The 15565-nt window shown below is 41.0% G+C and overlaps 1 protein-coding gene across 1 annotated transcript in view; it reads right to left on the bottom strand.

Annotated features, from left to right (window-relative positions):
* The window catches only part of LOC127584632 (glutamate receptor ionotropic, delta-1-like), a 634847-nt gene that overhangs the window by 43576 nt on the left and 575706 nt on the right, over positions 1 to 15565 (bottom strand). The window contains exons 9-12 of the mRNA XM_052041451.1: positions 15205 to 15306; positions 13476 to 13673; positions 9577 to 9907; positions 2939 to 3077 (exon numbers count right to left, since the gene is read on the bottom strand). Coding sequence (XP_051897411.1) covers positions 2939 to 3077; positions 9577 to 9907; positions 13476 to 13673; positions 15205 to 15306 — 770 coding nt within the window. The remainder of the gene's footprint in view (positions 1 to 2938; positions 3078 to 9576; positions 9908 to 13475; positions 13674 to 15204; positions 15307 to 15565) is intronic.

Raw genomic sequence — 15565 nt, 5'->3', positions numbered from 1 at the left:
TTGAACAGGAAACCAGTGTCTTCAAGGTTGAGGTAAAAAGGCTTTTAGAATGCAGGGAAATTAAGGGTCTTGGGGGGGGCGCGTGGGGAGTGAGGTAGAAAAGTGTATCTGAGGCCAGCTTTCAGCTCAGCCATGACCTTATTATAGGAAGGATGTGGAAGCGTTGGAGAGGGTGCCGAGGAGATTTACCATGATACTGCCTGGTTTAGAGAGTATGCATTATGAGGAGAGACTAAAGGAGCTAGGGCTTTACTCTTTGAAGAGAAGGAGAATGAGAGGAGACACGATAGAGGTGTACAAAATATTAAGAGGAATAGATAAAGTGGACAGCCAGTGCCTCTTTCCCAATGCACCACTGCTCAATACAAGAGGGCATGGCTTTAAAGTAATGGGTGGGAAGTTCAAGGGAGATATCAGAGGAAGGTTTTTTACCCAGAGAGTGGTTGGGGCTTGGAATGCGCTGCCTGGGGTGGTGGTGGAGGCAGGTACATTGGTCAAATTCAAGAGATTACTAGATAAGCATATGGAAGAATTTAAAATAGAGGGATATGTGGGAGGCAGGGGTTAGGTAGTCTTAGGCGAGGTTTAAAGGTCGGCACAACATCCGGGGCCGAAGGGCCTGTATTGTGCTGTACTGTTCTATGTTCTTATTGAATGACCAGGCTCCAGAAACCTGATAATCTACTCCTATTTTTACTTCTTAACTTTTTATGACTCAGTGACAAGTTGAGTTACAGTAAAATGCTACTCAACCATTTCCACGGGAAGGTAGAAATGTATGAATTATTTATCCGTTACTAAAGACCCAGTATGTAATATTCCATAGACGGATAGTTTATCACAAAACTAGAGGTTATCTCTTTGCATTAAAGTGCTGTCCCCATACTTTGAATGTCACAGTGTCTAGAATTTTGAAGGATTATTTGAGTGAGCTAGACTTTGCCTCGAGCATTCCTTAAGGCACAATATATCACATTCCAACAGCCTACCAGAACAGACATCTCCCTGACATGCCAGTAAATCAGGTGAACATTGTGCATTCAATTCTGACATAGGTAAGTTTATCCATGATTCATGTAATCTGGAACCACATTTGAATTCACTGAAAAGGTTCTGTGAGATGTTGCCTCCATCATCGTGTTATATTGAAAAAGAATTTTGCCAGGACTAGATGAGTCAGAGCACAGGAAGGAGATAGAGAGCTTAGTGACATGGTGTCATGACAACAACCTTTCCCTCAATGTCAGCAAAACAAAAGAGCTAGTCATTGACTTCAGGAAGGGGGGCAGTGCACATGCTCCTGTCTACATCAATGGTGCTGAGGTCGAGAGGGTTGAGAGCTTCAAGTTCCTAGGAGTGAACATCACCAATAGCCTGTCCTGGTCCAACCACATAGACCATAGATGCCATGGCCATGGAAGTTCACCAGCACCTCTAGTTCCTCAGGAGGCTAAAATAATTTGGTCTATCCCATCAATCCTCATCAGTCTTTATCGATGCATCCTATCTGGATGCATCATGGCTTAGTTTGGCAATTGCCCTGCCCAGGACCGCAAGAAACTGCGGAGAGTTGTGGACACAGCCCAGCGCATCATGGAAACCAGCCTCCCCTCCATGGACTCTGTCTATGCCTCTCGGAAAGCAGCCAACATAATCAAGGACCCCACCCACCCTGGACATTCTCTCTTCTCCCCCCCCCCCCCCATTGGGCAGAAGATACAAAAGCCTGAAAGCACGTACCACCAGGCTCAAGGATGGCTTCTATACCGCTGTTATAAGACTATTGAACGGCTCCCTAGTATGATAAGATGGACCCTTGAGCTCACAATCTATCTCGTTATGACTTTGTACCTTATTATCCACCTGCACTGCACTTTCTCTGTAGCTGTTACACTTTATTCTACATTCTCTTATTGTTTTACCTTGTACTACCTTAATGCACTGTGTAATGAATTGATCTGTATGAACTGTATACAAGACAAGTTTTTCACTGTAACTAGGTGCATGTGACAGTAATAAACCAGTTCCAATTCCTGAGTTACAGGAGGAGGTTGGCCAGCCTAGGTCTTTATTCCTTGGATTGTAGGAGAATGGGAGGCAACATTATAGAATTATTTAAAATTATAAGAGGCATAGATAAAGTGGATGGTAACAGTCTTTTCCCCAGGGTATGGGAGTCCAAAACTACAGGGCACAGGTTTAGGGTGAGAGGGGAAAGATTTAAAAGGGACCTGAGGGGAAACTTTTTGACGCAGACAGTGGTGAGTATATGGAACGAGCTGCCAGAGAAAGTGGTTGAGGCAGGTACAATAGTATCATGGAAGAATCACTTGGACAGGTACATACAGGGGCAGGGCAGGAAATTGGTTCTAGCTGGGTGGACAACCTGGTTGGAATGGACTGGTTGGGATGAAGGGCCTGTAACTATGCTGTATTGCTCTATGACTCTAACTGACTCAACTGTTTTTAATTGATGTCTTAGTGTCCCTGAGAGGCTAGGTTTCTAACAGTCTCCTCCTCTACCAATCTGAGAAGGGAAAAGACGTTAGTTTAACATTTTCAAACCTTACACGTGCCACAAATTTTTTTCAAGGTCTTTCTCAGGGCAAAGTTGTTAACATATTTGAATGAGAAAGTGGTTTTGATTAGAGTCAATTACAAAGAGAGGCATGCAGTTGAAAGCTAAGTCCTGAACTGCAATCATGGACTGAAGATGGCGATCGATGATGTGTAGATGTTAAACTTGAGACTGCAGATGTTAAACTTGAGACTACAACAATCTTCCTTTACTGATAGGTCAGGTTAATCAACATGCATTAAACACTACAAAATGAGAGCACAGCTTTTACTGTGCCAGATTAGCAAGACATTTCTTCAAATGAAAACAACACAATGCTTTGTCCCTTTCTGTCTCAAAGCTTCCGCTGACATCACTTACTGGATGGAGTTATCCATTCTGGATATAGTCAGGAATGCAGCCAGATTGGCAGTGTATGAAGAACACACAATGAGAGTGAAGAGCCACCAGCTGCCCATCACGATCCGCATAGCAAACGAGTTCATGGGTGAATCTCCACCTGCAACCAAAACATTAATTAAAGCCTGAGATCATAAGAACATGTCAAATAGGAGCGAGTGGTATGCATGGTCCCTCAAGCCTGCCCCATCATTCAATAAGATTATGGTTGATCCTGTAATTTACTGTTTAATCTTTTCATTCCTTGATTCCCTCAGTATCTAAGCACCTGTCAATCCCAGCCTCAAATACTGACACTGATGTAACATCCCCAACCTGAGGTAGAAAATACCAAAGATGTAAAACCACTGAGTTAGGAAATTTCTCCTCATCTTGACCCTTACTGCTTTCCTATTCTTTTCATAGTATATTCCAACTGCCGATCCCACACTTTACATCCTCTATTGTCCTTGGAGGTCACTATCTGATCTGAATGTCACAGTTCACTTTCCTACCTGGCTCCTATCATCTCTGGGGGACGCATCACACCCTTCTCATGCAGTTGCCTGAAGATCCGCTCTCAACATTTCAGAAACAGCTTCTTCCCCTCCTCCATCAGATTTCTGAACGGTTCATGAACCCATGAGAACTACCTCGTTATTCCTCTTTTGCACTATTTATTTATTTTTGTAACTTATAGTAATTGTTATATCTTGCATTGTACTGCTGCCGCAAAATAACAAATTTCATGACATATGTCAGTGATAATAAACCTCATTCTGATTCTGATCCATTAATTTAACTGAGGACCTGGTACCAGTCTCTGTGGCACTTCTGTAGTCACAGAATGCATCGCTGACAAAAACCTGTTTACTCCCACCTTTCGGGTTTGCCTTTTAACTAATCCTTTACTTATGCCTTGTATTTCCCCCAACTCCATGAGCCTTTATTTTATGTAACAAACTTTCATGAAGTATATTCAAAAATGCCTTTTGTAAATCTACATCTTCTGCTTCCCCTTATTTACCCTGTTAGCTGTGTTCTGGATTATTCTGGAGTTATGAAATTATGGATAGTGGATATTAATTAAAATGAGAACCAGTCTTCAGGAAATAAAACCTGTTCACAATTTAGCTTGTAGTAATACTTTATAGCTATTGAGACCAATCATTGGGTGTGGGACATTCTGATTGTGTTCCAATGGAACTATACAGGGGAAGACAATGTTAATTAATGGTCATTGAAAACCAGAATGAGATCAGGGAAGGCATTAAGTGGCCACCTCCTGTATTAGCACATTGTTAAAGGCATATACCTGCCACTTAACGCACAGTTCAGGACAGGTCTGTTTTGTCACTTAATATTCTGGCTAATTGTATATTCAGGGAGCCATCCCTCAACTGTAACAATAGAGGTATAACACACACAAAATGCTGGAGGAACTCAGCAGGTCAGGCAGCATCTATGGAGGGAAATAAATAGTCGATGTTTCAGGACGAGACCCTTCATCAGGTGTATCTCGTGTGTCTGGAGTTGTGCTCAGAAGGTGGATTTCAGGAAGTCAAGGAAGATAGATCTTGGTCCAGTGTTCATTGGTGGCGAGGCTGTGGAGAGAGTCTCCAGTTTTAAATTCCTGGGGGCATACATCACCGAGGACTTTTCCTGGGCAATACACGCCTCAGCTGTCATTAGGAAGGCACAGCAACACCTCTATTTTTTGAGGAAATTGAGGAGAGCCAGACTGTCTCAGAACATTCTGGTGAACTTCTACCGGTGTGTGGTGGAGAGCATCCTGACATACAGCATTACTGCTTGGTATGCCAGCTGCACTAGGAAGGAGCAGAAGGCTCTGCAGAGGGTCATCAATACGGCCCAAAACATCATTGGGACTCAGTTACCAGCGATGGAGGACATCTATCAGGCTCGATATCGGAGCAGGGTTTTAAACATCATTCGAGAACCAGCTCACCCTGCTCACTACCTTTTTAAACTACTCCCCTCTGGTAGGCGATACAGGACAATACATGCACACACTACAAGACTGAAACACAGCTTTTTTCCCAAAGCTGTTAAATTGTTGAACATGGACTGACACCTCCTATACATACATACATACACATACTATGTCTTCCCCCCTTTACCGGCTGGACTCATCATGGTGTTATTTAATATATTGATATGCTGCTGATTATCATTATTATTATTATCATGGTTCATTTGCACACTGCGTTTTTATATTTTTTTATACTTTATATTTGTGTAAGTGTGTTTGTTTTATTTTATAGTTATAATTGCTCTTATCAATTTATTGTTTTGGTTTTTATTAGGCAAGGGAGTGCCATCGTAATCTCGTTGTGTTGTTGTTGCAACAGTACAATGACAAATAAAGAAATAAAGATAAAGATAAAGCTTTTGGACCAGCCAGCAGTATTGAATATTCAAAGAGGTTCTGCTGGTTGGGATGTGCTCCCATTGCAAATATGTAATTCTGCAAAGTTACCGTCCACATTCAAAATGATAAAGTTAAGTTGGTGATTATAGCCATTGAAACTGCGCTTCATTGTTTATTGTTGTCTTTGTGTTTAAAAAGTTTAAAACATTGTGTGAGAAGAGAAGAACTAGTTTTTCTCCCGAAGATTGGCTGTTTTGAATAAAAACTTCCCAGTTATAGCTTCCCTGTGGCTCAGTTTAGTCAGTCACAACAGCTACATCCTCATATACCTCTATTATATTTGGCAAACTTGATTTCATTCATAAAACCATGTTGACTCTGAATAACCCTACTATGATTTGATAACTCCCCTGTTACCACATCCTTTATTCTGAATTGCAGCATTTTGGTACCAGCCATTGTCAGGCAAGCTGGTCCATTGTCCCCTCCTTTCTCAAATATTAATTTTACAATTGCTGCTCTCCAGTGGGATGAGAACATCCCAAAACAGAGACAATTTTGGAGGATTATCACTAGTATATCCATGACTTCAAGTGCCACCTGTTTTAGAACCTGGGATACAGGTTTATCTTGGTCTATAGGTTTTATCAGCTTTCAATCTATTAATTTTAACAATGTTTTATTTTCTTTATAAATTTCATTTACCTTAAGGTTTCATGTGGTCATTTGACCTTCAGTTCATCATTATTTCTGCCATGTTAAGGACTGGATATGCTTTAGTCAGCTGAATAACAGGGAATAGGGATTTAAAGAAGGATTTGTATATTCATTTTACCTCTACAAAATTTCTGATTCCTTTAAATGTCTCAATCACTACCTCCCTCTTATTAGCATGTTCTATAACTATTGAAATGTGACCTTTCTTTGCAGGGTTGCTATAGAAAAGGAGCTACATTGGTTAGAAATATTTCAATAAAATTATCTATGATATGCTACTGTTAAGTAGGAAAATAATCAAAATTCATCCTTTGTGGGCCTTTAGAGTATCAACATGCACAATTGACATGTGCCAGTACTGTGCTGTGCCAGCAGCTTGCAAGTCACGTGCTCCAGCTGTGTGCTCACACTGTGCAAGGGTTGTGCACTCTAGCAGCGTGCAATAGTCATGTGCTCTACCAGTACACAATTGCTGTGTGCACTGTTATTCAGCAGTATCATACTGCAGCAGTGTATCATACTGCACCAGCAGTACACCAGTATCGTGTTCCAGTATTGGGCACTCGCAGCTTGCACCTGTATTATGTTCCAGCAGTGGGCTCCAGCAGTAGGAAACAGTACTGTATCCCAGCAGTGTTTACCAGTACCTTGTACTCCAACAGCATGCACCAGTATAATGACCAGCAGTGGAAACCAGCATCGTGCTCCAGAATTATGCACTAACAGCATTTACCCTGCAGTAGTATAATGTTTCCATGCTGTATGACAATTTTGGAAGATTATTACTAATTATAACCACCATTTCTAGAGCCACCTGTTTTAGAACTTGTGTAGCAGCTTGAACCAGCAATGTGTAGTGATAATGTTAATGTTGGTATTGAGCAGCAGCATCATGCACCAGTACCGTGCACTGGTATCGTGTACACCAACAGTGTGAATCAGTATCGTGTTCCTACAGCATCAACCAGAATATTGATCCAATAATGTGCACCAGCAGGGTGAAGCAGTAGTGTACCAGTGGTGTGTACTAGTATCAGGGTGTTTCAGTATTGTGCACTAATACAGTGTACAAATATAGTAGCATGTACCAGTATCATCTACCAGCAGTGGATACCAAATCCTGCTCCAGTAGTGTGTACCAGTATAATGTACTGATAGCAGATACAAGTATCACGCTCTTATAATGTGACACAGTATAATGTGTCAGCAGTTTGCTGCCGTGCTGTGCACCTGTAGTTATTCTACTACACATTAATTAATTTAAAAGCAATTCCATTTTGTAGAACTAGGAGAACTGACAGATTATGCAATGAAAATTAGATGCAGGTTCAAGTTATCTGAATAACTTAAATATATAATTCGTTGCCTCTGTGAAAACGGTAGCTACATTCACAAAACACAAATTAGATACATTAGTAACATTATCACTAATTTACATCTACCAATTAAGATAATTACAAAATAGACTTATCTTTACAACTTAAAATCTGGCAGATCGTTTCTGCAAAAATGACTTCTATTATGTTAATAAGATGCATGAATGTAAATTAGTGTTGGATTCTCTCTGTCACTGCCCTGGGATTGTGAATTTGAACAGTTCTCAATTCTCCATTCACTCTGATCAATGAGACCTTCAACGAAGAGTAATTGAAAAACCTAGAATTCATTCCATCGCAGATTAATTTTGTGCCTACAATTAAATTTAGCCTGCAAAGAAAAAAACTTAGGAAAATACACTTATAGCACAAGGATTTGATGGAAAGGGCCCTTTTACCCATGGAAATGTTTTTGGTGACCTACATTAGGTGTTCCATCACTGTGTCTGAGAGAAGCCTGATAAAAATCTGTCTCCTGAATGCATTGTGACACAGGTTACAATTGCTGACTACTTCAGTGTGATAGTATTCATCAGTCTTGGCAAATCCGAAGTCACCTTGGACCTTTGTTTTTGATGTCCTCACCCCAGGGGTATGCCACCTTATATAACAAGAAACGAGAATGACCACAACCATTCACTTCACTTCAGAAGACAAGAAAGGAGGCCATTCAGCCTGCCGTGTTAAGATGTGCTTATTGGAGAGACAAGTTGTGTTTATTTCCACAATTCCCCACCCCCACCCATCACCCTGTGAGTTTCTTATCCTCTAGTGCCTGCCCAACTGCTGATAGACTCACCTTCTCAGGGAGAGCATTTTAAATCTCTGCAACTTTCTCAGTGGAAGAAGTTTTCTTGACCTCCTTTCTAGCTCTTTTGTCAATGATTTTAAATCTCTGACCTCGGGTTATTGATCCACTTGCCAGAGGGAACAGCTTTCCTCTATTTGAGATCAAAATCCCATCAAAACATTCATCAATAGAGGCTTTAAGAGTCAACCTAACTAGCCTGGTGTACAAACAGGCACCACAACAGAAGACCTTAAGTGGACTCCAGGTAATTAGCATTCCACTGCATCATTTCTATCTGTGTGAATTCCAATAAAGTGTAAAGGCCAATGTTAAAGGGTGTGAGCTGGGTTTGCTGTGGAACAGAGCTCCTTAATGTTGCTGCAAACAGCACAGTGACACTTGGTGCCTTTGTACTTGGCTCTCTGACTTCTCTCCCTCTGCTGGGGGGAAGCTCAGTGGGTAAGGCCTGGATTCAAATTTTTGGGGCACAGCATTCAAACCTGAATAAAAGAAGTGTTTCTTATTGTTCTAAAAATCTTAAATAAAAGATCTGTTTTGTGTGAGCAACATTCGAAAGTAGCAGCTTCTAAATTCATACCTTGCATTCTCCATAAATTAATCAAGAGTTGAGAGAGCAGGCTGCAGAGTATCTGATGCTTTGGGAAACCACTGTATTGCTTGGTAACCGGCCTGATGTGAACTTTGTGCTCTGCAATGGCCTCGTGCCAACATTGGTGCTTGCCACTTACTGCTGATGTCACTGGGAATTGGGGAATACTTGGAGTACAGACAGAAGCACAGCTCTCGGCCCAAGAAATCATGCAAACTTCTTTGTTCAAAATACCCTTCTGCCTCATCTAATATTCCTGTGGTCTGAAGGTCTTTGATTAATTTCAAGGTCTATACATGAATCTTCAGTAGTGTGTTCTCCAAGTCGGCCTTGGGTTATCTGTACTATTTATGTTGAATTAATAAAGCCATGTTGCTCCATCACAGGCAATCAAAATCAAGTTTCTTTACAAAGGTTTTCCTCTCCATGTTCCCATGGGTTAGAACATAAGCAGGATGAAAGCAATTTGGCCCCTCAAACCTGTTTGACCATTTAATAAGATCAGGACTGCTTCTCAACCCATTCCTGCAAAATTTATCATATGTGTTGTGTGTGCCTAAAAACTCAGCGTCCACAGCCTTCAAAGGTAGAGGAATTGCATACATTCATAGCCGTCTTCCCACTTGCCCTCCCTCTTATACATACACCGCGATTCTTACTTCTTCATTATGCATACAAACTTGCCATTCATGCACCATTGCTTAGTCAAAATGTGACCAGAGGTTTGTTAGTTACCTTGCTGAACAAATGCTCCATAGACGAGCCAGATGGCGGTGTGCAGAGTGCTGGAGGTGGAGGGAGGATTCTGCGGGTGTGTTGGAGTCTGTGTTCGGACCAACTGCACCCGATTGAGCACAAAGATCAGGACCCCCACCAATGGGATGGCAGCGGCAATGCAGGCCCACACTGCAAGGTCAAAGGGAGCAAAAACTGAGAAGATGTTAATCTTTTCTTCCGGCTTCTTCAGGAGGATTCCAATTGAATAATCCATGTAGCGCTTGCTGAAGTCCACAACACTCTCTCTCTCAGGAGTGATGGTTATTGCTGACACTGCAATGTCTGCTTTCTGTGAACAAAAGGACAGGCAAAAATTAGCATCTTAATGTCAGGATTTAGCAGCAAAGGCCCATTTCTCCCAATTAAACCTGATGACCTGCACTGACATTCAATTGGCCATTGTAGCTTGGTTCCTTGACTCTAATTGTCCTTTCTTCTTCTATATCCTGACATTTTCTTCCTTCCAAAGCATTTATTTCCCTTTTAAACATCCACTGATTAACTATCTATTGCCCTCTGGGTGATTTACCTACCCTCTACATTATCACAATCCTCTACATCAGAGTATTTCCAGGAATGAGCAGGTTTGTTCAAGTTCATTGATGTACCGAATTTCATATTACAGGGAAGGACCTTTCCTCAGTAATCTCGTCAATCTACTCAGCCCCTTATTTCTTACTCTTTATGTTATACAACTCACATATTTCACTCACCTCAAGAGTGGAGTTTGAACCGCTCCACTTGAGGATTTGAGCACATAATCTACGGTGACAATATTGTAGCAAATCCTGGATGGTTGACGTTTCACCTTACAATAATGACTGAATGAGTAGCCACCACACTTCACTATTTTCCTTCCAAGTTAATGCAAGCATAATTTCAAACCTGATTTACAATTTGATTTTGGGTGATTGCATTAATCTCATTAATGGTTTCAGGTGATATTTACCTTCAGGTGACTGAGACACATGAAGCAATATTACTCTGTCCTGAAGAATGTGCTGACCCTATTCCTGGATTACTTCCTTGGTCTGGTCGCCATTAATAGCCTGGTACATTCATTGATCTAATTACTCTGAGTCTGTGAAACTGGTCTGTAAGCCTAGAGCTTTTTATATCAAGGATGGACCTGCCAACAGGATTCTGAGAATAAAGGAAAGACTGGAATAGATACTAATGATAGTGCCTGTGAAAGAAGCAAATAAAATTTCAATAACACTATCTGTCATATAAAAAGCATGTAATTAAGAGAATTAGATTAAATCAACAGATGCAAGGAAGAAGTATAAACCCAGTCATTTTAATAAAGTGATTAGAAAGCATTCCAGCTTTGTGGCTGTGAATTAAACACCACCTGAAACTATTAATGACATTAAGGCTTTGCAGTCACATAATGAAACCATAAATCCTCTTTGAAATTATACTTCTGCCACCTTAAAACTGGAAATTGTGAAAAGTTGCCCATTGTGTTGGCCTGAGATTCTCCCCCTTGTTTTCAGTTCCCTCTATGGCCTCATTCTTTCCCTCTTTCTTCAGTCCCACATTTACTGAATGACCAGGTTCTGGATTGTGGAGACACAAGGGAGACTGCAGACGATGGTATCTGGAACAACACTCAAGACACTGGAGGAATTCAGCAGGTCAGGCAGCATCTATGGAGGGAAATGTACAGTCGACGTTTTGGGTCGAAACCCTTGATCTGGACTAAAGATGCTGTCTGGATTATCCCTGACAGTAATTACAACATCATTGGCAGCCATGTCTTCAGTTGCCAAGGTGCTAAGATGAGTAATTCTCTCCTTCAACCTCTTTACCTCTCTTTCTTTTTGAAACACTATTCATAATATCACCTCTTTGACCAAGGTTTCAGTTGTTGATCCTGTTGTTTCCTTACGTGGTTTAATGTCAAGTTGTATCTGATAATGCTCTTACAAAATGCCATAGGGCATTTTACTGCATTAAGTTGCTCATAAATGCAGGCTATTGTACATACTTTTACCCCATGACTCCATCATGAGAAGGATTCGCCTTAGATGCATCCCATACCTATTAGTGATCACCATGTTCATACTTCACAATCACATTCTCAGTTGCCTGAATATTCTCCTTTGTGAAAATCTCATTTGGTTGGTTCATTAACCATATGACATCAGAAACTCCAGAGAGCTGGTGATAAGAGGCTGGCCATGAATTTAAACAACTTGGTTTCAAGTAATTTGATGAAGAAAATCTTGATAGAATGGACTGTAGCCTTTGATTTAAGCCGTGGGACATTAGTGTATGAATGCTTAACGTGTTAACATGATATTCTTCTTCCCACTCCATTAAGAGAAATTATTTGATGATTATCAACACACGAATTTTTGAGTGACGTATGACAGTTGTCATGGTGATTCCAATTTCTCATGTCCAAGATTTGGGCAATGTGCATCCTGATGGGGCTGGACCAATTTCCCTGATAACAGGGAAGCTTTTGGGCAATAAGTCTCTTGCATATCAACTGCATGAGGTAAGAGTCCCAAATACTCCATTAGAATGGAAGACAGACCATTCTTAGACCATGTCAGTTGATGAGTTACCAAGATCTATGAGCAGGTGATCTGTCCAAAGTCATCAATAATGTAAATATATAGGGGAGAGGAACAAAGGGGGATGTAAACACTCAAAGAAAGGAAAAGGAAAAATAAATGAAAATTTGAGAATAATGCAAAAGGCCAGTATTTTCCTTAATTGAAAATGTTGCCTGGTGACTTTGATATTGACCTTTATATTGATAAATTATAACAGCAACGAATCCATCGCTCTTGTCCCTGCTAACTCTTAAGAAGTGGGAAGATATTGAGAAAGCTTCGATATTGTGGGCTGAAGGGCCTGTTCCTGTGCTGTACTGTTCTATGTTCTAGAACTAATCCCAGCACCTGATCCTAATGACACAAGTCCTCCCAGAATCTTCTTCCATGATTCCATGCAGTTAAACATAACTTGCACTCCTTCCCATCACTAAATGACTCTGAATCACAGAGACAGGGATTAGTGTTCTTCCATGAACGATTTATCTTTTCTACTGAACATACATCACTCCATCTTGAGAAGGTCTTTGCTGCAAGGTGTCTGCTGGTTAATTACTTGTCAGGAAAATATCTAATTCTCCTGAGCTTGATGAACACCTGATTTTGGTCTTTTGTTTAGTGTCTCAGCCAATTCTACACAAGGATGAAGGACAGAATTGCCTTCTCCTACATTGAAATCACTGTGAAGGTAACTCTATCCTGTCACGTGGGCAAATATGACCATCACCTGGTGCATGGGAAGGTCGCTGACAAACAAAAAAATAAAAACATTTATTTTTGGTTATGGTAATTGGGTAGGAATTTATGGTTGTGATTCTCTCTGCTCTTCTAATAACATATGACAGAAGATCTGAAAGATTGTTAATATCTTACCTGAGAGTCAGTACTTCAGACAGCAGCACTTCCCTGTCACTGGCCTTCCTGTGCAGAACTCCCTCAGTAATGCCCCTCTAACAGTGTAGTTATTTTTTTTCTGAGTACTGCTCCTCTGGCAGCACAAAGCATTCTCAGTATGGCTTCCTAACAATAAAGCACTCTCCCTTACATTGCTTTTCAACATTGCAGCATTCCATCTGCATTGTCCCTATGCAGTGTTCCTTCAGCATTCCTCATCCAACCATGCAGCACTCCATCAGTGCTACAGTGAAGTAGTCCCAGTCTAGATCATTTGCTCAAATCAGCAAGGAAAACCTATGGTTGTCCAAGCATTATGACTCCATCAAATTCATAGACCAAAATGATAATGAACAGCATAATTCAATTATGAAATTCAAGTTGAGTGCTCACCTTGTTAATGAGTTCTCCAATCATTCCATTCCAGGACCCATTAGGAAGTTGACTACCATATTTATGGTCCATGGCTTGATAGATCTCATACTTAAATCCAAGGTTCTTTGCGAGTGCATCCAGGACATCAATGGAAAACCCTTTGTAGCGCTTTGGTTGTCCCAAGATGTTTTCAGCAACCATGACAAAGGGTTCCTCCTGTGGATATACACACGCAAACACACACACACACGCAAACACACACACACACACACACACACACACACACAGTTGAGGAGCATACCGGCGACACTAAATATCAACACTTTCAAACTAGGGAAGAGCTACATCAAGGTCATGACCTACCAATTGATGATGCTTCATTAGAAACATCCTTCCAAAAAAGAAGCAGAGAGGTGTTATCATCTTCACAATATGAGTCAGGCCAATATCAATATTCTTTATTCGCATCTTGTTTCTGTCTCAGTATTTTAATTGGATTGTTTCTGGAAAATTTGTGTTGTGTCAACGAGTTAACAACCCTTGGGGTATGAAGAGAATCCCTATCGGTGAGCTGAATATTAATGTAATCTAAAATAAAAAGTGCTGGAAATACTCAACAGGGCAGGTTGCATCTGTGGGAAGAGATGGTCAATGTTTCAGGGTGAAGACTCTTCGTCTTTTCCCACAGATGCAGCCTGTCCTGCTGAGTATTTCCAGTGTTTTCCGTTTTTATTTTAGATTTCCAGCATCTGCATTTTTAAAAAATTTTCATGAGTATTAATATCTCAGTTTTCCCCCTTCATTGACTTTACTCAATTCCTGAAATGGTTTTAAAGAATTACTAGAGGAAGGAACGAATAAAGACAAACCAAGAATGTCTATCCTCTTTTTTAGGTCCAAATATGCTGGACCTAAAGGAAAGCTTATTAACACAAACTGGTACTAGTGAACAACTGGCATTTCTATTAATCTCCTCATGGAAAAACAGCAAATTAAAAATAGCAAAGGAAACAAAGAAGGTATTTAACAGTCTTTTCAAAGCTGCAAATTGGAAGTGGAGGTGGGTATGGTGGAGTTCTGGGGGCAGGAGGGCATAATCAATGGATCAACATGAAGCAAAAGGAAATGAGGCAAAATTACATTGTAAAGAGGAGACACAAGAGATTGCAGGTGCTGGAATCTGGAGCAACACACAAAGCTCAGAAGGCACTCTGTTGTTCAGTCAACATCTATGGAGGGGAATGGACAGTTGTCATTTCCGAGCAAGCCCCTTTTTGTTGGCTATGTGGAGCAATCCATGTTCCAAACCTACCCTGGCGTGGCTCCCCAACTCTTTCTCTGTTATATTGATGACTGCATTGGTGCTGCTTCCTGCACCCATGCAGAGCTTATTAACTTCGCTAATCTTGATTTGTCTTGACCCAAAACGTTGACTGTCCATTTCCCTCCGCTAATGCTGCCTGACTCGCTGAGTTCCTCTAGTGCTTTGTGTGTTGACATTGCAAAGAACTGAGATGAAGTAAAGTCTTGGAAAGGACTTACAGAGAAGGTTTATCAAGTCACTGGAGCTTGACAAGAACACAAGCAATGGCGATGATGGAATGGAGCAAAGGGAGTGATTGGGATAATGGGAGTGATGGAATGTTGTGCCCCAGTGCTGGGGTAGGATTGATGGTGGTGACAGATTCTATGGGGTGGTGGACCTGGCTCAGAATTCTCTCAGAAATTCATGGAAGTGTCTGTTTACCAGAATGGTGACTACTTTCAGGATGACTCCTTGCATGTCACTTTCCAAGCGTCGCTCCTGGAGACTCCCGTTTAGACCCATCACTGGATCCCAAACAGCCAACTGTGGGGGAGATCAATATATGAATCAGTGCCAGTTTTCTGAGAGCAAGACAGTGAAGAAATGTCAAATTCTTTATTATATCTTCTTGTCCCAGATTTGCTTCTGGAAGACAAATGAATGATTGACACAGATCCTCAACAAAGATTGTGAATCTAAGCTGTGTCAGGCTCAAACCCATCAACTCCATTGATTCTCAATCTAAGCTCAAAGCAAAGAACCACACAGAGGGAGATGTTTCATAATTTGATTGACACATGAA

Source organism: Pristis pectinata, chromosome 30 (genome assembly GCF_009764475.1).
Source record: "Pristis pectinata isolate sPriPec2 chromosome 30, sPriPec2.1.pri, whole genome shotgun sequence".
Lineage (NCBI taxonomy): Eukaryota > Metazoa > Chordata > Chondrichthyes > Rhinopristiformes > Pristidae > Pristis > Pristis pectinata.
The sequence above is the reverse complement of the archived record's forward strand: the minus strand, read 5'-3'. Positions and strand labels throughout refer to the sequence as shown.